This window comes from Bombina bombina, chromosome 10, assembly GCF_027579735.1.
Source record: "Bombina bombina isolate aBomBom1 chromosome 10, aBomBom1.pri, whole genome shotgun sequence".
Classification (NCBI taxonomy): domain Eukaryota; kingdom Metazoa; phylum Chordata; class Amphibia; order Anura; family Bombinatoridae; genus Bombina; species Bombina bombina.
The window spans coordinates 115,875,055-115,898,326 of NC_069508.1; the positions used below are offsets into that span (position 1 = coordinate 115,875,055).

The window sequence follows — 23,272 nt, forward strand, 5'->3', positions numbered from 1 at the left end:
ATAATTCACACTATCACTTTGTTAGGCTAAATCCTCAGCTTAGGCCCGCTGGAGCTTGCTGCCTTCATCTGAAATTCAACTGCGCATCTGAGGCCATGAAATTAGGCCCCGCCCATCCTATACGATGTCTCTCTGCCTAGTAAAAACCGCTGTAAAGCAGTCTAGAAACTAGCCATGTGGGTTTTTCATATTCCCAATTTAACACTATAAGCCATGTGAAACCCTCCAGTGCCATCAAACATGAAAATGTTTGCCCATAAAAACATTATGTTGCCCCTAAGCATAAAACCGTTTTCTCAGCAAAACATTATGTTACCAGTGTCATTTAGCCCATAATATACAGGTCCCAGTAATACCCCTTCATCACATGAAGGATTACTGCTTACTCCTTTCCCACATGGGAACAATGTCAGCCAGTTCTGAAATACCACAGTCTCTCCAGAAAAAAATGACTGAACATACCTCAATGCTTGTAGCATGAAGAAAAACGTTCCCCACACTGAAGCTTCTCAAGTACTCCTCAGCCATTCTGTGGGAACTTCTCTGGATCTTAGTGACAACTGCTAAGATCCTCAGCCTCCAGGCAGGAATCTTCATCCATATGCTGCCTGAGGAAAAATAGCACTCACCGGTACCATTTAGAATAAAAAAGTCTTGCTTGAAGAAAATAAAAACTATCATTTTAACACCTCTTTCACTTTACCTCTTCCTATTACTAGTATAGGCAAAGAGAATGACTGGGGGTGGAGAGAAGGGAGGAGCTATATATACAGCGCTTTGTGTGGTGCTCTTTGCCACTTCCTGTTAGCAGGAGGATAATATCCCACAAGTAAGGATGAATGCGTGGACTCGTATCTAGTAGAAGAAATTTATTTAACATCACATTCTATTGTGACTCATGACAGCAATTTTCATGAGTGTTTAACAAAACAATCAACGTGGAACAAAGAAGTTTATGGTAAAGCAATAAAAAAATGTCTGGATCTCTGGCCCAGTGTATATATGTGATGTGTACCATCAGTCTGAAATGAGCTAAAAGACAATTTGTTACCAATTGCTTAAAGGGACATAAAAGCCAAAACTTTTCTTTCATGGTTCAGCTAAAATATAAAATTTTAAATAACTTTCCAATTAAGTTCTAAAAGTAAAAAGTCTGCATTCTCTGGGTATCCTTTGTCGAAAGGCAGGGAGAAAAGTTCAGAAGTGTGCAGGTGCCTTCATTACTATATGGCAGCAGTTTTAAATTAATCGTATACATTTGCAAGGGCAGTAAATGGCAGCACTTTTCCTTGCCTTGAAGTGCTCCATACATGAGTACACTGAGAATTTAGGAAATATGATGATGGAAGTAAATTGGAAAAAAGTTTTAAAAATAGTATGCTCTGTCTGAATCATAAAAGAAAATATTTGGGTTTTATGTCAAGGTTAACTTTCCCATCTATATGGTTCTTCTATAGTTAATCAAAATATTACTTTCACAAAATCAGATTATAGGCATTATAATATCTGTAAAGAATATAATGATTATAACAGCACAATATCTGTAGGTACCACAATTTACAGGATACAATGACTTGAATCTAGCTGTGCTCACCAAACATATAACCAATTATCTTTTCCCTGAAAGCAGAATATTAGTATCTGCACCAGGATAAAAAAATTTTTACTGATCAACTAATTAATTTTTTTGATAGCATTTCCATCCAAATTCTTAAAGGGACACGAAACCCAATTTTTTTCTTTTGTGATTTAGAAAGAGCATGTCATTTTAAACAACTTTCTAATTTACTTCTATTATCTAATTTGCTTCATTCTCTTGATATCACTTGCTGAAAAGCATATCTAGATATGCTCAGTAGCTGCTAATTGGTTGCTGCACATAGAGGCCTTGTGTGATTGGCTCACACATGTGCATTGCTATTTCTTCAACAATGGATATCTAAAGAATTGAGCAAATTAGATAATAGAAGTAAATTGGAAAGTTGTTTAAAATTGCATGCCCTATCTGAATCATGAAAGTTTAATTTTGACAAGACTGTCCCTTTAAATCTTTAATTGATCTAATTTTTTATGGAATGTGAGCTCCTGAATTTAAAAGCTTTCCTAAGTATTTATATTTTTGTTTTTCCTCTATACAAATGTAAATTAAATGCACTTACCTAAACCTGCCAATTCTTCTTAAATGTGAAAACATTTCTCCTCCAGGGACATATTCCATAACCATGTATAAATTAGAATTATCCTACACAAAATTTAAGAAGGGTATTTAAGTAAAATGGAAAGCATACAGAGTTGTAACAGTTTACCAAGTCAAAAAATAACATAATTTATGTAAGAACTTACCTGATAAATTAATTTCTTTCATATTAGCAAGAGTCCATGAGCTAGTGACGTATGGGATATACATTCCTACCAGGAGGGGCAAAGTTTCCCAAACCTCAAAATGCCTATAAATACACCCCTCACCACACCCACAAATCAGTTTAACGAATAGCCAAGAAGTGGGGTGATAAGAAAAAAGTGCGAAGCATAAATATAAGGAATTGGAATAATTGTGCTTTATACAAAAAAATCATAACCACCACAAAAAAGGGTGGGCCTCATGGACTCTTGCTAATATGAAAAAAAATATGAATTTATCAGGTAAGTTCTTACATAAATTATGTTTTCTTTCATGTAATTAGCAAGAGTCCATGAGCTAGTGACGTATGGGATAATGACTACCCAAGATGTGGATCTTCCACGCAGGAGTCACTAGAGAGGAAGGGATAAAATAAAGACAGCCAATTCCGCTGAAAAAAAACATAATTTATGCTTACCTGATAAATTCCTTTCTTCTGTAGTGTGATCAGTCCACGGGTCATCATTACTTCTGGGATATTACTCCTCCCCAACAGGAAGTGCAAGAGGATTCACCCAGCAGAGCTGCATATAGCTCCTCCCCTCTACGTCACTCCCAGTCATTCGACCAAGGACCAACGAGAAAGGAAAAGCCAAGGGTGAAGTGGTGACTGGAGTATAAATTAAAAAATATTTACCTGCCTTAAAAACAGGGCGGGCCGTGGACTGATCACACTACAGAAGAAAGGAATTTATCAGGTAAGCATAAATTATGTTTTCTTCTGTTAAGTGTGATCAGTCCACGGGTCATCATTACTTCTGGGATACCAATACCAAAGCAAAAGTACACGGATGACGGGAGGGATAGGCAGGCTCTTTATACAGAAGGAACCACTGCCTGAAGAACCTTTCTCCCAAAAATAGCCTCCGATGAAGCAAAAGTGTCAAATTTGTAAAATTTGGAAAAAGTATGAAGCGAAGACCAAGTTGCAGCCTTGCAAATCTGTTCAACAGAGGCCTCATTCTTGAAGGCCCAAGTGGAAGCCACAGCTCTAGTAGAATGAGCTGTAATTCTTTCAGGAGGCTGCTGTCCAGCAGTCTCATAAGCTAAACGAATTATGCTACGAAGCCAAAAAGAAAGAGAGGTAGCGGAAGCTTTTTGACCTCTCCTCTGCCCAGAGTAAATGACAAACAGAGAAGACGTTTGTCGAAATTCCTTAGTTGCCTGTAAGTAAAATTTTAGAGCACGGACTACATCCAGGTTGTGCAGTAGACGTTCCTTCTTTGAAGAAGGATTTGGGCATAAAGAAGGAACAACAATCTCTTGATTGATATTCCTGTTAGTAACTACCTTAGGTAAGAACCCAGGTTTAGTACGCAGGACTACCTTATCCGAATGAAAAATCAAATAAGGAGAATCACAATGTAAGGCTGATAATTCAGAGACTCTTCGAGCCGAGGAAATAGCCATTAAAAATAGAACTTTCCAAGATAACAACTTTATATCAATGGAATGAAGGGGTTCAAACGGAACGCCCTGTAAAACATTAAGAACAAGGTTTAAACTCCATGGTGGAGCAACAGTTTTAAACACAGGCTTAATCCTGGCCAAAGCCTGACAAAAAACCTGGACGTCAGGAACTTCTGACAGACGTTTGTGTAACAGAATGGACAGAGCTGAGATCTGTCCCTTTAATGAACTAGCAGATAAACCCTTTTCTAAACCTTCTTGTAGAAAAGACAATATCCTAGGAATCCTAACCTTACTCCAAGAGTAACCTTTGGATTCACACCAATATAGGTATTTACGCCATATCTTATGGTAAATCTTTCTGGTAACAGGTTTCCTAGCCTGTATTAAGGTATCAATAACTGACTCAGAAAACCCACGTCTTGATAAAATCAAGCGTTCAATTTCCAAGCAGTCAGCTTCAGAGAAGTTAGATTTTGATGTTTGAAGGGACCCTGTATCAGAAGGTCCTGTTTCAGAGGTAGAGACCAAGGTGGACAGGATGACAAGTCCACCAGGTCTGCATACCAAGTCCTGCGTGGCCACGCAGGTGCTATTAGAATCACTGATGCTCTCTCTTGTTTGATTCTGGCAATCAATCGAGGAAGTAACGGGAAGGGTGGAAACACGTAAGCCATCCTGAAGTCCCAAGGTGCTGTCAGAGCATCTATCAGGACTGCTCCTGGATCCCTGGATCTGGACCCGTAACGAGGAAGCTTGGCGTTCTGTCGAGACGCCATGAGATCTATCTCTGGTTTGCCCCAACGTCGAAGTATTTGGGCAAAGACCTCCGGATGAAGTTCCCACTCCCCTGGATGAAAAGTCTGACGACTTAAGAAATCCGCCTCCCAGTTCTCCACTCCCGGGATGTGGATTGCTGACAGGTGGCAAGAGTGAGACTCTGCCCAGCGAATTATCTTTGATACTTCCATCATAGCTAGGGAGCTTCTTGTCCCTCCCTGATGGTTGATGTAAGCTACAGTCGTGATGTTGTCCGACTGAAACCTGATGAACCCCCGAGTTGTCAACTGGGGCCAAGCCAGGAGGGCATTGAGAACTGCTCTCAATTCCAGAATGTTTATTGGCAGGAGACTCTCCTCCTGACTCCATTGTCCCTGAGCCTTCAGAGAATTCCAGACGGCACCCCAACCTAGAAGGCTGGCGTCTGTTGTTACAATTGTCCAGTCTGGTCTGCTGAATGGCATCCCCCTGGACAGATGTGGCCGAGAAAGCCACCATAGAAGAGAATTTCTGGTCTCTTGATCCAGATTCAGAGAAGGGGATAAGTCTGAGTAATCCCCATTCCACTGACTTAGCATGCACAGTTGCAGTGGTCTGAGGTGTAAGCGTGCAAAGGGTACTATGTCCATTGCCGCTACCATTAAGCCGATTACCTCCATGCATTGAGCCACTGACGGGTGTTGAATGGAATGAAGGGTGCGGCAAGCACTTTGAAGTCTTGTTAGCCTGTCCTCTGTCAGGTAAATCTTCATTTCTACAGAATCTATAAGAGTCCCCAGGAAGGGAACTCTTGTGAGTGGAACGAGTGAACTTTTCTTTTCGTTCACCTTCCATCCATGTGACCTTAGAAATGCCAGCACTAACTCTGTATGAGACTTGGCAGTTTGAAAGCTTGAAGCTTGTATCAGAATGTCGTCTAGGTATGGAGCTACCGAGATTCCCCGCGGTCTTAGTACCGCCAGAAGAGCACCCAGAACCTTTGTGAAGATTCTTGGAGCTGTAGCCAATCCGAATGGAAGAGCCACAAACTGGTAATGCCTGTCTAGGAAGGCAAACCTTAGGTACCGATAATGATCTTTGTGAATCGGTATGTGAAGGTAAGCATCTTTTAAATCTACAGTGGTCATGTACTGACCCTCTTGGATCATAGGTAAAATTGTCCGAATAGTCTCCATCTTGAACGATGGAACTCTTAGGAATTTGTTTAGGATCTTTAAGTCCAGGATTGGTCTGAAAGTTCCCTCTTTTTTGGGAACCACAAACAGATTTGAGTAAAACCCCTGTCCCTGTTCCGATCGTGGAACTGGATGGATTACTCCCATTAACAAGAGCTCTTGTACGCAGCGTAGAAACGCCTCTTTCTTTGTCTGGATTGTTGACAATCTTGACAGATGAAATCTCTCTCTCGGAGGAGAGTATTTGAAGTCCAGAAGGTATCCCTGAGATATCTCTAGCGCCCAGGGATCCTGAACATCTCTTGCCCAAGCCTGGGCGAAGAGAGAAAGTCTGCCCCCCACTAGATCCGATCCCGGATCGGGGGCCCTCAATTCATGCTGTTTTAGGGGCAGCAGCAGGTTTCCTAGTCTGCTTGCCCTTGTTCCAGGACTGGTTAGGTTTCCAGCCTTGTCTGTAGCGAGCAACAGCTCCTTCCTGTTTTGGTGCAGAGGAAGTTGATGCTGCTCCTGCTTTGAAATTACGAAAGGAACGAAAATTAGACTGTCTAGTCTTGGCTTTGGCTTTGTCCTGAGGCAGGGCATGGCCTTTACCTCCTGTAATGTCAGCGATAATCTCTTTCAACCCGGGCCCGAATAAGGTCTGCCCTTTGAAAGGTATATTAAGCAATTTAGACTTAGAAGTAACATCAGCTGACCAGGATTTTAGCCACAGCGCCCTGCGTGCCTGAATGGCGAATCCTGAATTCTTCGCCGTAAGTTTAGTAAGATGTACTACGGCCTCCGAAATGAATGAATTAGCTAGTTTAAGGACTCTAAGCCTGTCCGTAATGTCGTCCAGAGTAGCTGAACCAATGTTCTCTTCCAGAGACTCAATCCAGAATGCCGCTGCAGCCGTGATCGGCGCAATGCATGCAAGGGGTTGCAATATAAAACCTTGTTGAACAAACATTTTCTTAAGGTAACCCTCTAATTTTTTATCCATTGGATCTGAAAAAGCACAGCTATCCTCCACCGGGATAGTGGTACGCTTAGCTAAGGTAGAAACTGCTCCCTCCACCTTAGGGACCGTTTGCCATAAGTCCCTTGTGGTGGCGTCTATTGGAAACATTTTTCTAAATATCGGAGGGGGTGAGAACGGCACACCGGGTCTATCCCACTCCTTAGTAACAATTTCAGTAAGTCTCTTAGGTATAGGAAAAACCTCAGTACTCGTCGGTACCGCAAAATATTTATCCAACCTACACATTTTCTCTGGTATTGCAACTGTGTTACAATCATTCAGAGCCGCTAACACCTCCCCTAGTAATACACGGAGGTTTTCCAGTTTAAATTTAAAATGTGAAATATCTGAATCCAGTCTGTTTGGATCAGAACCGTCACCCACAGAATGAAGCTCTCCGTCCTCATGTTCTGCCACCTGTGACGCAGTGTCTGACATGGCCCTAATATTATCAGCGCACTCTGTTCTCACCCCAGAGTGATCACGCTTACCTCTTAGCTCTGGTAATTTAGCCAAAACCTCAGTCATAACAGTAGCCATATCCTGTAATGTGATTTGTAATGGCCGCCCAGATGTACTCGGCGCTACAATATCACGCACCTCCCTCTGAGCGGGAGATGTAGGTACTGACACGTGAGGCGAGTTAGTCGGCATAACTCTCCCCTCGTTGTTTGGTGAAATTTGTTCAATTTGTACAGATTGACTTTTATTTAAAGTAGCATCAATACAGTTAGTACATAAATTTCTATTGGGCTCCACTTTGGCATTGCAACAAATGACACAGGTATCATCCTCTGAATCAGACATGTTTAACACACTAGCAAATAAACTTGTAACTTGGAAATACAATTCAATTAGAATAATATTAAAACGTACTGTGCCTTTAAGAAGCACAGAAGATCTATGACAGTTGAAAATTAATAAATTGAAACAGTTATAGCCTCAATCCTTGTAAATAACACAACTTTAGCAAAGGTTTAATCCCATTAGCAAAGATAACAAATTCTGAAAGCAGGAAACAAATTACAGAATAAACGTTTTTTATCTCAGTCAAACTATAATTCTCACAGCTCTGCTGAGAGAAATTACCTCCCTCAAAATAAGTTTTGAAGACCCCTGAGCTCTGTAGAGATGAACCGGATCATGCAGGGAATACAATGAGTTGCTGACTGAAATATTTGATGTGTAGTAAAAGCGCCAAAAAACGGCCCCTCCCCCTCACACACAGCAGTGAGGGAGAACAGAAACTGTCAGAAAACAGATTAAGCAACTGCCAAGTGGAAAAATAGTGCCCAAACATTTATTCACTCAGTACCTCAGTAAATGAAAACGATTTTACATTCCAGCAGAAACGTTAAACATAATCTCTAGTTATTAAACAGCTTTATGTATTTCTTACAGTGTAATTCTAGTGAAGTACCATTCCCCAGAATACTGAAGTGTAAAGTATACATACATGACATTATATCGGTATGGCAGGATTTTCTCATCAATTCCATTGTCAGAAAATAAAAACTGCTACATACCTCTATGCAGATTCATCTGCCCGCTGTCCCCTGATCTGAAGTTTACCTCTCCTCAGATGGCCGAGAAACAGCAATATGATCTTAACTACTCCGGCTAAAATCATAACAAAAACTCTGGTAGATTCTTCTTCAAACTCTGCCAGAGAGATAATAACACACTCCGGTGCTATTTTAAAATAACAAACTTTTGATTGAAGATATAAAACTAAGTATAATCACCATAGTCCTCTCACACATCCTATCTAGTCGTTGGGTGCAAGAGAATGACTGGGAGTGACGTAGAGGGGAGGAGCTATATGCAGCTCTGCTGGGTGAATCCTCTTGCACTTCCTGTTGGGGAGGAGTAATATCCCAGAAGTAATGATGACCCGTGGACTGATCACACTTAACAGAAGAAAAATCCACACCCAAAAATAAAGTTTAAATCTTATAAAGAAAAAAACTGAAAATATAAGCAGAAGATTCAAACTGAAACAGCTGCCTGAAGTACTTTTCTACCAAAAACAGCTTCAGAAGAAGAAAACACATCAAAATGGTAGAATTTAGTAAAAGTATGCAAAGAAGACCAAGTTGCTGCTTTGCAAATCTGATCAACCGAAGCTTCATTCCTAAACGCCCATAGAAACTGACCTAGTAGAATGAGCTGTAATCCGAGGCGGAGTTTTACCCGACTCGACATAAGCATGATGAATTAAAGATTTCAACCAAGATGCCAAAGAAATGGCAGAGGCCTTCTGACCTTTCCTAGAACCGGAAAAGATAACAAATAGACTAGAAGTCTTTCGGAAATTCTTAGTAGCTTCAACATAATATTTCAAAGCTCTAACTACATCCAAAGAATGCAATGATTTCTCTTTAGAATTCTTAGGATTAGGACATAATGAAGGAACCACAATTTCTCTACTAATGTTGTTAGAATTCACAACCTTAGGTAAAAATTTAAAAGAAGTTCGCAACACCGCCTTATCCTGGTGAAAAATCAGAAAAGGAGACTCACAAGAAAGAGCAGATAATTCAGAAACTCTTCTGGCAGAAGAGATGGCCAAAAGGAACAAAACTTTCCAAGAAAGTAATTTAATGTCCAATGAATGCATAGGTTCAAAAGGAGGAGCTTGAAGAGCCCCCAGAACCAAATTCAAACTCCAAGGAGGAGAAATTGACTTAATGACAGGTTTTATACGAACCAAAGCTTGTACAAAACAATGAATATCAGGAAGATTAGCAATCTTTCTGTGAAAAAGAACAGAAAGAGCAGAGATTTGTCCTTTCAAGGAACTTGCAGACAAACCTTTATCCAAACCATCCTAAAGAAACTGTAAAATTCTCGGAATTCTAAAAGAATGCCAGGAAAAATGATGAGAAAGACACCAAGAAATATATGTCTTCCAGACTCTATAATTTATCTCCCTAGATACGGATTTATGAGCCTGTAACATAGTATTAATCACAGAGTCAGAGAAACCTCTTTGACTAAGAATCAAGCGTTCAATCTCCATACCTTTAAATTTAAGGATTTGAGATCCTGATGGAAAAAAGGACCTTGCGACAGAAGGTCTGGTCTTAACGGAAGAGTCCACGGTTGGCAAGAGACCATCCGGAAGAGATCCGCATACCAAAACCTGTGAGGCCATGCTGGAGCTACCAGCAGAACAAACGAGCATTCCTTCAGAATCTTGGAGATTACTCTTGGAAGAAGAACTAGAGGCGGAAAGATATAGGCAGGATGATACTTCCAAGGAAGTGACAATGCATCCACTGCTTCCGCTTGAGGATCCCTGGATCTGGACAGATACCTGGGAAGTTTCTTGTTTAGATGAGAGGCCATCAGATCTATTTCTGGAAGTCCCCACATTTGAACAATCTGAAGAAATACCTCTGGGTGAAGAGACCATTCGCCCGGATGTAACGTTTGGCGACTGAGATAATCCGTTTCCCAATTGTCTATACCTGGGATATGAACCGCAGAAACTAGACAGGAGCTGGATTCCGCCCATACCAGAATTCAAGATACTTCTTTCATAGCCAGAGGACTGTGAGTCCCTCCTTGATGATTGATGTATGCCACAGTTGTGACATTGTCTGTCTGAAAACAAATGAACGATTCTCTCTTTAGAAGAGGCCATGACTGAAGAGCTCTGAAAATTGCACGGAGTTCCAAAATATTGATCAGTAATCTCACCTCCTGAGATTCCCAAACCCCTTGTGCTGTCAGAGACCCCCACACAGCTCCCCAACCTGAAAGACTTGCATCTGTTGAAATTACAGACCAGGTCGGTAGAACAAAAGAAGCCCCCTGAACTAAACGATGGTGATCTGTCCACCATGACAGAGAGTGTCGTACAATCGGTTTTAAAGATATTAATTGAGATATCTTTGTGTAATCCCTGCACCACTGGTTCAGCATACAGAGCTGAAGAGGTCGCATGTGAAAACGAGCAAAGGGGATCGCGTCCGATGCAGCAGTCATAAGACCTAGAATTTCCATGCATAAGGCTACCGAAGGGAATGATTGTGACTGAAGGTTTCGACTAGCTGATATCAATTTTAGACGTCTCTTGTCTGTCAAAGACAGAGTCATGGACACTGAATCTATCTGGAAACCTAAAAAGGTTACCCTTGTCTGAGGAATCAATGAACTTTTTGGTAAATTGATCCTCCAACCATGATCTTGAAGAAACAACACAAGTCGATTCGTATGAGATTCTGCTAAAATGTGAAGACTGAGCAAGTACCAAGATATCGTCCAAATAAGGAAATACCACAATACCCTGTTCTCTGATTACAGACAGAAGGGCACCGAGAACCTTTGTAAAAATTCTTGGAGCTGTTGCTAGGCCAAACGGTAGAGCCACAAACTGGTAATGCTTGTCTAGGAAAGAGAATCGCAGAAACTGATAGTGATCTGGATGAATCAGAATATGCAGATATGCATCCTGTAAATCTATTGTGGACATATAATGCCCTTGCTGAACAAAAGGCAGGATAGTCCTTACAGTTACCATTTTGAATGTTGGTATCCTTACATAACGATTCAATATTTTTAGATCCAGAACTGGTCTGAAGGAATTCTCCTTCTTTGGTACAATGAAGAGATTTGAATAAAACCCCAGCCCCTGTTCCAGAACTGGAACTGGCATAATTACTCCAGCCAACTCTAGATCTGAAACACATTTCAGAAATGCTTGAGCCTTCGCTGGGTTTACTGGGACACGGGAAAGAAAAAATCTCTTTGCAGGAGGCCTTATCTTGAAGCCAATTCTGTACCCTTCTGAAACAATGTTCTGAATCCAAAGATTGTGAACGGAATTGATCCAAATTTCTTTGAAAAAACGTAATCTGCCCCCTACCAGCTGAGCTGGAATGAGGGCCGCACCTTCATGTGGACTTAGGAGCTGGCTTTGGTTTTCTAAAAGGCTTGGATTTATTCCAAACTGGAGATGGTTTCCAAACTGATACCGCTCCTGAGGATGAAGGATCAGGCTTTTGTTCCTTGTTGTGATGAAAGGAACGAAAACGATTATTAGACCTAAATTTACCTTTAGATTTTTTATCCTGTGGTAAAAAAGTTCCTTTCCCTCCAATAACAGTTGAGATAATAGAATCCAACTGAGAACCAAATAATTTATTACCCTGAAAAGAAAGGGAAAGCAGAGTAGACTTAGAAGACATATCAGCATTCCAAGTTTTAAGCCATAAAGCTCTTCTAGCTAAAATAGCTAGAGACATATACCTGACATCAACTCTAATGATATCAAAGATGGCATCACAAATAAAATTATTAGCATGTTGAAGAAGATTAATAATGCTATGAGAATTATGATCTGTTACTTGTTGCGCTAAAGCTTCTAACCAAAAAGTTGAAGCTGCAGCAACATCCGCTAAAGATATAGCAGGTCTAAGAAGATTACCTGAACACAAGTAAGCTTTTCTTAGAAAGGATTCAATTTTCCTATCTAAAGGATCCTTAAAGGAAGTACCATCTGCCGTAGGAATAGTAGTACGCTTAGCAAGAGTAGAGACAGCCCCATCAACCTTAGGGATTTTGTCCCAAAACTCTAATCTGTCAGATGGCACAGGATATAATTGCTTAAAACGTTTAGAAGGAGTAAATGAATTACCCAAATTATTCCATTCCCTGGAAATTACTTCAGAAATAGCATCAGGGACAGGAAAAACTTCTGGAATAACTACAGGAGATTTAAAAACCTTATCTAAACGTTTAGATTTAGTATCAAGAGGACTAGAATCCTCTATTTCTAATGCAATTAGGACTTCTCTGAACCAGAAGAACCATTATCAGAATCAGAATGATGATGTTCATTTAAAAATTCATCTGAAAATGAGAAGTTTTAAAAGACTTTTTACGTTTACTAGAAGGAGGAATAACAGACATAGCCTTCTTAATGGATTTAGAAACAAAATCTCTTATGTTATCAGGAACACTCTGAGTATTAGATGTTGACGGAACAGCAACAGGTAATGTAACAGTACTAAAGGAAATATTATCTGCATTAACAAGTTTGTCATGACAATCAGTACAAACAACAGCTGGAGGAACAGATACCATAAGTTTACAGCAGATACACTTAGCTTTGGTAGATCCAGCACCAGGCAACAATTTTCCAGAAGTATCTTCTGACTCAGTGTTAACGTGGGACATCTTGCAATATGTAATAGAAAAAACAACATATAAAGCAAAATTGATCAAATTCCTTAAATGACAGTTTCAGGAATGGGAAAAAATGCCAGTGAACAAGCTTCTAGCAACCAGAAGCAATAAATAATGAGACTTAAATAATGTGGAGACAATAGTGACGCCCATATTTTTTTAGCGCCAAAAAAGACGCCCACATTATTTGGCGCCTAAATGCTTTTGGCGCCAAAAATGACGCCACATCCGGAACGCTGACACTTTTGGCGCAAAAAAACGTCAAAAATGATGCAACTTCCGGCGACACGTATGACGCCGGAAACAGAAAAAAATTTTGTGCCAAAAAAGTCTGCGCCAAGAATGACGCAATAAAATTAAGCATTTTCAGCCCCCGCGAGCCTAACAGCCCACAGGGAAAAAAAGTCAAATTTTTAAGGTAAGAAAAAATTGATTTATTCATATGCATTATCCCAAATATGAAACTGACTGTCTGAAATAAGGAACGTTGAACATCCTGAGTCAAGGCAAATAAAATGTTTGAATACATATATTTAGAACTTTATAAAAAAGTGCCCAACCATAGCTTAGAGTGTCACAGAAAATAAGACTTACTTACCCCAGGACACTCATCTACAAGTTGTAGAAAGCCAAACCAGTACTGAAACGAAAATCAGTAGAGGTAATGGTATATATAAGAGTATATTGTCGATCTGAATAAGGAGGTAAGAGATGAATCTCTACGACCGATAACAGAGAACCTATGAAATAGACCCCGTAGAAGGAGATAATTGAATTCAAATAGGCAATACTCTCCTCACATCCCTCTGACATTCACTGCACGCTGAGAGGAAAACCGGGCTCCAACCTGCTGCGGAGCGCATATCAACGTAGAATCTAGCACAAACTTACTTCACCACCTCCATAGGAGGCAAAGTTTGTAAAACTGATTTGTGGGTGTGGTGAGGGGTGTATTTATAGGCATTTTGAGGTTTGGGAAACTTTGCCCCTCCTGGTAGGAATGTATATCCCATACGTCACTAGCTCATGGACTCTTGCTAATTACATGAAAGAAATAATGAATTTATACAGACATAAGGTGACCACCTGATTTTTAAATTATGCTTTTTTTTAATGAAAAACAAATAAAACCAACCGCATGGGGTGACAATTGTCAAGCATAAGAAATGCAGATATTAAACACTGAGATAGCAATATAAAATGATAAACTGTATAAATACATAAAAAAAACTCTGCAATATACTTTCATTATTTACTTTGCTCCTTTTCCTGTCATTCCATTCTGAAATTGTAAACCTTTTAGACACTCTAGTAACGTATTTATAACTGTATTTCATTGGCCGCAGCAGAGAAGGTAACCTAAGTTACAACATGGCAGCTCCCATTGTTTTATAGACACTAAAACTTTACACTTATTTTGTCAATATTTAAAAGGCTAATGACGCTTAAAAAATACATCAACATGTTATTCTCAGACTAATCTTTTCTTGGAATGCATCATTCTATCTAACATTTATTTGATGTTTAATGTCCCTTTAATTGTAGCTTAGAATTAGGTATAACGGAAAACCAAATACCTGCATAAAGAGCTAAATTATTCAGCTAACGTACAGTTTTTTGTTGTTTTTTTTACAAGTTTCATGATTATGTAAGACTTTTTAATTCTGTTACAGTGAAAATTACATTTCCTGTGTTACACTTTTTTCAGGTTTTTAGGTAGAATTTTTTTTTTTACTTGTGTGAAAGCAGGTAGCATTTTATGTCGTCAATTGTCATTTTTACTGCAGTGTGGGAAGTAGGGTAATAGATCCAGAAATGCCCCAATAAAAAAAATTGTATTGTCTTTGCATTCCAGTGCCAGCACATAAAGAGCCTGATATCTTAAGCCCCTGCTAAGCAAATCCTCAGTGTATTAATGAGGGAAATGGCACATTTTCCAAATTGTGAGACACTATTAAGATGCCTTGCTTCATCACCCCTTGTCTCTTACCCTCCCTGGTTTTTATATTTCTTATGGCTTCCCTATACCTGACACCTTTCTACACATTTCAACATAACAGATCATAGATAACGTTTTAAAGCTGAATTTAAAGAGATGCTCTGTTAAACATAACTCACTCCAGTGTATAACAGTGTTTTGTGTTAAAGTGTGTTAAAGTGTGCGCAAGAGGCACCAGGCTACTCCAACCCTAAAGTCCCTCAAATTAGGGAAAAAAAGATAAGTGAAAGAACGAAAATGAGAAGCGCTAAAAAAGCTAAAGGTGCTAAACAGTTTAAAAATAATTGCTATACAGACAAAATAGAAATAAATAGGATCAGTTTACTTGTTATAATTTAAAACAAACAATCACATTGATATATGTCCTAAAAAGGAAAAAAGACATAGATCATTTAAGAATCGGACGTCTCCGATGTATAAAAAACACACAATAAAAACTGTTGTTGCCAATATACACCTAAGTTAAACCTTTATTTTTATTTTCTTTACTCTTTTTAACTGCAAATTACGTCCAAATGCCCCAAATGTTGGCATCTCTGTGTACATTCTCATATTTAACTAGATATAAGTGGCTTGTTTTCTATTGTATTTAGATGTATATATTTTTTCTTAGTTGCCAGTACTGTTGCCAATAGACCAATTCTAGTAAACACACCTGTCACCTAAATCAATCTCACCTGACCAATGGATATGAGTCCACACCTTTTAAAAGGAGGCTGTAACTGGAGCTAATTCATCTTGAGAAAGCCCTGTAAGAGGGAGAAACGCGTTGATGATAGTTACAGCTGCCTTACACTTCACATCTTGTCTAAAAGGACTGTATTTCTCTTTTTTGGAGTGAAAGATTCTTCAGCTACCCACGGACAAAACGAGGACTACACTGTGAAGGGCCAGGCGCTCAAATTAAAGCCGGTCTTAAGTCACACACTAATGGTCCTTTTACTACTATATCTACAGAGGAAATCTGGTTATTTTGTGACCCTGCGTGCGATCCTGCACTAAGAGCGGAGTTCACCATCTTTATTATAGCGGCCGCTATAGTTCACCTTCAAGCTATCCTGACCAATAGGATTGCCCATACAGAGACGACGCCTCCCGATTTGTGACGTCACGGGACACGTACACGCCTCACGGAGGTGCCTCTTGATACACGGACGGTACACCTAAAGGTAAAACGGGTCTACACTAACCCGGCTCTGGTTCTCCTTTGAATCATCTGAGGACTTTAGATTTGATGCTGACTTCTCCCTCATAATACTGAGATTAGGTGTATATTGGCAACAACAGTTTTTATTGTGTGTTTTTTATACATCGGAGATGTCCGATTCTTAAATGATCTATGTCTTTTTTCCTTTTTAGGACATATATCAATGTGATTGTTTGTTTTAAATTATAACAAGTAAACTGATCCTATTTATTTCTATTTTGTCTGCATAGCAATTATTTTTAAACTGTTTAGCACCTTTAGCTTTTTTAGCGCTTCTCCTCATTTTCGTTCTTTCACTTATAACAGTGTTTTGTTTTCTTTGTTTTTATTATTTATTGTGTAAAGATTTTAACCCCTTAAGTCAAATAACCATATTTACTACATCACACAGTACTTTGCCCAGCGTACTGTGTTGACATAGTACCAACATCCAACACTTCGACTCACGCTGCTCACTTTTTATATGAAAGGAGAGACAGGGTTTTAAGTAAAAACCGTAGTGGATGCAGTTTAATGCTCAGGCTTCACAAGGCTAACCTTTTATGCCTAACATAGTAGAACAAAATAGCACCATTTACCATCAATGCTTGTTAAAATGGAAGAGCGGTTAGGACATAGGCAGTTTATAAAGCAGTGGCAGTATCGATCAGCCACTTAATCGTCATTTGTAGTCTGCTTTTATTTATTTATTTGTATCAGTAGATGCAAAAAGAAAACAATGCCAGAGAGAGAATTTTCTTTAAGATTAAACTGATTTAAAGTGTACGCTGTTCTGCTACATAAAACTAATTCTGTGATTTTCTTTCCTACTCTTCTGTACAAGGGCAAGAAAGTGAAACCCACATTTTTCCACCGATTCAGACAGAAGGCCACTTGAGGCTGAGAAACACGTTGCTTTGTTTTATAAATAAATATATGCTTTTTGATACACTTGCTGCTTTTATTTTGGAGTATTCCTTTCCTTTCATTATCTTTTGGACATATACTGTGTGGCCGGGGAACGGTCACTGTCTACACCCGGGTACGGTCTGTTGGGCGACTGAAGGGTCCCAGCCTGCTCTGATTGCACCTGGAGGTGCGCTGCTATGTGTAAGTTTGACCAGTAATCACTAATGTTGTTTATCAAAACTGTACTGGGCTATGGATTTCGTTTTGTGCCATTAACAGGAACAGGAATCTGGTTGCTGTCTGCTGGTATTCGTTCCAGTGTCTCCGTTGTGGGCACACAGTGAGCTGGACCACTGCTAATTGATCCAGCCTGCGCCACTTGCACCTTTGGGTGCTCTACCTTTGTGAGTATATATCACATTACTGTTATATTATTGTGCAGACGTCACTAGGCCATATTGGCGCCTCTGTGTCTTCTTTTTCTAGAATATAAAGTTTTAATCCATGTATAACATTGCTATAAATAATGTTGCAAACTCTGCTGCCAGATGGTAGAGACACCTGCACGCTCCTGAGCTCACCTACGATTACTCTTAAACAAAGAATGCCAAGAGGACTAAGCAAAATTGAAAACAGAAGTAATTTTGCAAGTTTAAAATTTGATGCTTTATCCAATTTATTTAAGTTTAATTCTGACTATACTGTCCCTTTAAGTGTTCTATTTGGTTTTGTCTGGAATTGCTTCAGTTGGTATAATACATTTGAGTAATACTGGTTGTTGATTAGTTCTAAGTGTGGGTTATAAATAGTGTCTAACTCCTTTTGTTACATTTTTGCTGATGGTTAAAGTCATGGGCAGATTGGATCATTTTGGAATAATACTTTTCATTATAATAGCCTGTTATATGCAATGAACACTGGCACTGACAGTGTACAGTCAACATCTGAATGCTCACTTTACTGATAAAGTATATGCATGTTACATATTTTATTAGCACTTACCTTAAAGGAATACTCCAATCTGACAAGGAAGGGGAAGTTTACTGCTTGCAATATCCTTTTTTCATTTAACGTGTGTTCTATTTGCTTCAATTTGACAACCTAAAAATAAAAAAGTTAAAACAGGGCTTAAAGGCACAGTAAAGTCATAATTAGACAAAATTATTTAGACAGATCATACAATTTCATTTTGTTTCCAATTTACTTCTATTATTTAATTTGTTTCCTTCTCTTGTTATCCTTTGCTGAAAGGTTTATCTAGGAAGAACCTAGGTTCTAGCTGCTGTTTGGTGGCTGCATATATATACCAATTGTCATTGGCTCACCCATGTGTTTAGTTAGAAAGCAGTAGTGTAATGATGCTCCTTCAACAAATGATAAAAAGAGGATGAAGCACAATTGATAAAAGAAGTAAACTGGAAAGTTGTTTAAAATGGTATGTTCTACCTAAATCATGAAAGAAACATTTTGGGTTTCATGTCACAATTGCACATTAAAAAGGTAGGAGACTGGTTACATATTGAAGTCCAATCCTAAGAGCCATGTAAGGCTTTAACATAATATTATAAAAACAGGGCGTTTGTTTGTGTCTGTTGAATGAAACCATCCAAAAACTTTCTAGCCAGAAGTAACATTTTAGAGAGTAGAAAAGGGAATGTTTCTAAACGTACTTATCATATTAGAAGAATACAAAGTATAAACAGACAATAAAATTAGTAGAACAACAAAAATATTTTTATATCTGTAGCATTTATGGTATAGAAAATGATCAATTACATCACATTTAAAGTAGTGCCATATTCTGAACTGATGTTGTTTTGTACCACTACCAACTAAGAAAAGGGATAAAACTGCCAAGCACTCTGCTATTTAGTAACTCTTAGAAATATTCATGGTACCTATTAAAGAAGCCAGAGAGAAGAAAAAATTCAGAAATAAAAAATCATAGTTGCTAAAAACAGAATTTATGCTTACCTGATAAATTTCTTTCTCTTGTGATGTATCGAGTCCACGGATTCATCCATACTTATGGGATATTCTCCTTCCCTACAGGAAGTGGCAGAGAGAGCACCCACAGCAGAGCTGTCCATATAGCTCCTCCCTTAGCTCCACCCCCCAGTCATTCGACCGAAGGCTAGGAAGAAAAAGGAGAAACTATAGGGTGCAGTGGTGACTGAAGTTTTTAAAATAAAAATATACTACCTGTCTTAAATAGACAGGGCGGGCCGTGGACTCGATACATCACAAGAGAAAGAAATTTATCAGGTAAGCATAAATTCTGTTTTCTCTTATAAGATGTATCGAGTCCACGGATTCATCCATACTTATGGGATACCAATACCCAAGCTTTAGTACATGGATGAAGGGAGGGACAAGACAGGTACCTTAAACGGAAGGCACCACTGTTTGTAGAACCTCTCTCCCAAAAATAGCCTCCGAAGAAGCAAAAGTATCAAATTTGTAAAATTTGGAAAAAATATGAAGCGAAGACCAAGTCGCCGCCTTACAAATCTGTTCAACAGAAGCCTCATTTTTAAAAGCCCATGTGGAAGCCACTGCTCTAGTAGAATGAGCAGCAATTCTTTCCGGAGGCTGCTGGCCAGCAGTCTCATAAGCCAAATGGATGAAGCTTTTCAGACGTTTGTGTAAAAGAATAGATAAAGCAGATATTTGTCCCTTTAAGGAAGTAGCTGATAATCCCTTCTCCAATCCTTCTTGGAGAAAGGACAAAATTCTAGGAATCCTAATCTTACTCCATGAGTAACCCTTGGATTCACACCAACAAAGATATTTGCGCCAAATCTTATAATAGATTTTCCTGGTAACAGGCTTTCTAGCCTGAATCAGGGTATCAATGACCGACTCAGAGAAACCACGCTTTGATAGAATCAGGCGTTCAATCTCCAAGCAGTCAGACGCAGAGAAAATAGATTTGGATGCTTGAACGGACCTTGGATTAGAAGGTCCTGCCTCATTGGCAGAGTCCACGATGGAACAGATGACATGTCCACCAGGTCTGCATACCAAGTCCTGCGTGACCACGCAGGCGCTATCAGAATCACCAAAGCTCTCTCCTGCTTTATTCTGGCAACCATACGTGGGAGGAGAGGAAACGGTGGAAATACATAAGCCAGATTGAAGGACCAGGGCACTGCTAGAGCATCTATCAGTACCGCCTGGGGATCCCAGGACCTGGACCCGTAACGAGGAAGTTTGGCGTTCTGACGGGACGCCATCAGATCCAATTCTGGTGTGCCCCATAGCTGAGTCAGCTTGGCAAATACCTCCGGATGGAGCTCCCACTCCCCTGGATGAAAATTCTGACGATTTAGGAAATCCGCCTCCCAGTTCTCTACCCCTGGGATATGGATTGATGAGAGATGGCAAGAGTGATCCTCCGCCCATCGGATTATTTTGGTTACCTCCATCATCGCTAGAGAACTCCGTGTTCCTCCTTGATGATTGATATAGGCTACAGTCGTGATGTTGTCCGACTTAAATCTGATGAATTTGGCCGCAGCTAGCTGAGGCCACGCCTGAAGCGCATTGAATATCGCTCTCAGTTCTAGAATGTTTATCGGGAGGAGAGATTCCTCCCGAGACCATAAGCCCTGTGCTTTCAGGGATTTCCAGACTGCACCCCAGCCTAGCAGGCTGGCATCTGTCATTACTATGAGGCACTCTGGCCTGCGGAAACACATTCCCTGAGACAGGTGGTCCTGAGACAACCACCAGAGAAGAGAATCTCTGGTCTCTTGGTCCAGATGCAGTTGAGGAGATAAATCTGCATAATCCCCATTCCACTGTTTGAGCATGCATAGTTGCAGTGGTCTGAGGTGTAGGCGGGCATAAGGAACTATGTCCATTGCCGCTACCATGAGTCCGATTCCTTCCATACACTGAGCCACTGATGGCCGAGGAATGGAATGAAGAGCTCGGCAAGTGATTAAAAGTTTTGATTTTCTGACCTCCGTCAGAAACATTTTCATTTCTACCGAGTCTATCAGAGTCACTAGGAAGGAAACTCTTGTGAGAGGGACAAGAGAACTCTTTTTTTATATTCACCATCCACCCGTGAGATCTCAGAAAAGCCAACACGATGTCCGTGTGAGACTTGGCTAGCTGGAAAGTCGACGCCTGAATTAAGATGTCGTCTAGATAAGGCGCCACTGCTATACCCCGCGGTCTTAGAACAGCCAAAAGGGACCCTAGCACCTTTGTGAAAATTCTGGGAGCCGTGGCCAACCCGAAGGGAAGGGCCACAAACTGGTAATGCCTGTCCAGAAAGGCGAATCTGAGGAATTGATGATGATCTCTGTGAATAGGAATGTGTAGATACGCATCCTTTAAGTCCAAATAGTCTCCATCTTGAAAGATGGTACTCTGAGGAATTTGTTTAGAATTTTGAGATCCAAGATTGGTCTGAAAGTTCCCTCTTTTTTTGGGAACCACAAACAGGTTGGAGTAAAAACCTAGCTCTTGTTCCGCTCTTGGAACTGGGACGATCACTCCCATGGTATGTAGGTCTTCTACACAGCGTAAGAACGCCTCTCTCTTTGTCTGGTTTGCAGACAATTGAGAAATGTGAAATCTCCCCCTTGGGGGGGGGGGGGGGGAGTCTTTGAAGTCCAGAAGATATCCTTGGGACACAATTTCTAAAGCCCAGGAATCATGAACATCTCTTGCCCAAGCCTGAGCAAAGAGAGAGAGTCTGCCCCCTACTAGATCCTGTCCCGGATCGGGGGCTACCCCTTCATGCTGTCTTAGAGGCAGCAGCAGGCTTCTTGGCCTGTTTACCTTTGTTCCAAGCCTGGTTAGGTCTCCAGACTGACTTGGATTGGACAGAATCCCCTTCTTGCTTTGCTGCAGGGGAAGCCGAGAAAATAAAAACTTAACATTTTTGTCACCACACTCCCTTTGCCCTTCCTAGCAGTTAAGCAGGCAGAGAGAATGACTGGGGGTGGAGCTAAGGGAGGAGATATATGGACAGCTCTGCTGTGGGTGCTCTCTCTGCCACTTCCTGTAGGGAAGGAGAATATCCTATAAGTATGGATGAATCCGTGGACTTGATACATCTTACAAGAGAAATATCCGTATCTGGACTCAAGTCATTAAGTATCACACTGTAGTGAAGACTGGCAATTTAGGCTAATGTTGGAGACAGCCCTATGTCTAATGATTATATGACTTTTTCTTACGAAAAAGGGTAATTAAAGATACGGTAGAGCTTGGTGAATTCTACTTATGGAAATGAGCCAAGATAGGAAATTGTGATAAATATTATTTTAGAATGATATAGTTGTGCTTAACAACACTCCCGGACCGATTTATTTAAGCAGTGCAGTACACGAGTGTATAAGATTGGGCAGAAACATAATTACATGATAAAGGGACACCAAGTGGTCTATTTATTAATCTCTTCGCATCCCTTATTTATTTATTTATGAAGCAGTGGTCATCAGACAGCTCCTGCACGCGAGAGATTGGCTGTGCGCGGGCAGGGGAGAGATTGCACGTGAGCACAAAATAGTGCCCGTTTGCAATGCTGAATTTCCGGTAGAGGAATTCAGCCTGCCAGAGGCAAGCTGCGGTGGACAGGGTTACGTATGTGTATTTATATGCGTATGTGTATTTATAAAGCTTTATAAATCGACCCCTAAACATCTTGTAATTACAGACATTTCTATTGTCATCACTTGCCTTATTTGGGCCTGCTTCTGAAGAAGACCAGAGCCATTTTTTAGTATAAAGTGTATGGTTTTGCAGTTATCTGCTAAAGAATATTAGGGACATATATGTGGCACGGTTATCCTTAAGAAAAAGTCTGCAGGGTCTCCCAGAAAATGTTTTGAAGAGAGAGGGAGGGATGGGAAGCTACACAACAGCAAAAAGGGGAATTGGAAGGGGGGCACCCTAACTAATGTTCACATGAAATATTTTGCAACCTGAGTTTTGCGAGAGGTGCAGAAGGAACATTATTAAAGACCCTTGGGGGTAAGGATACACAGAAAATGAAAATTAGAGAGCTCCACCGAAAAAAGAGGAACTTGATGTTATGTGATTTGATGCAAATATGAAGGCATGCACCGTTCAAGTGCATCATAGCTGTGGACTGGCTTCTCTCCCGCCACTCTCCCCTCCAATCCATCCTAAATGCATCTGCCAGGCTAATCCACCTCTCTGTGAGTCCCTTCACTGGCTCCCCATTCACAACAGA

The 23,272-nt window shown here is 40.2% G+C and overlaps 1 protein-coding gene across 2 annotated transcripts in view; it reads right to left on the reverse strand.

The window, feature by feature from the left end:
- PRKACB (protein kinase cAMP-activated catalytic subunit beta) overlaps positions 1-23,272 on the reverse strand; it is a 412,367-nt gene that overhangs the window by 65,138 nt on the left and 323,957 nt on the right. For both annotated transcript variants that reach the window (XM_053693314.1, XM_053693315.1), the window contains exons 4-5: positions 18,058-18,156; positions 2,160-2,242 (exon numbers count right to left, since the gene is read on the reverse strand). In XM_053693314.1, the coding sequence (XP_053549289.1) occupies positions 2,160-2,242; positions 18,058-18,156 (182 nt within the window). The remainder of the gene's footprint in view (positions 1-2,159; positions 2,243-18,057; positions 18,157-23,272) is intronic.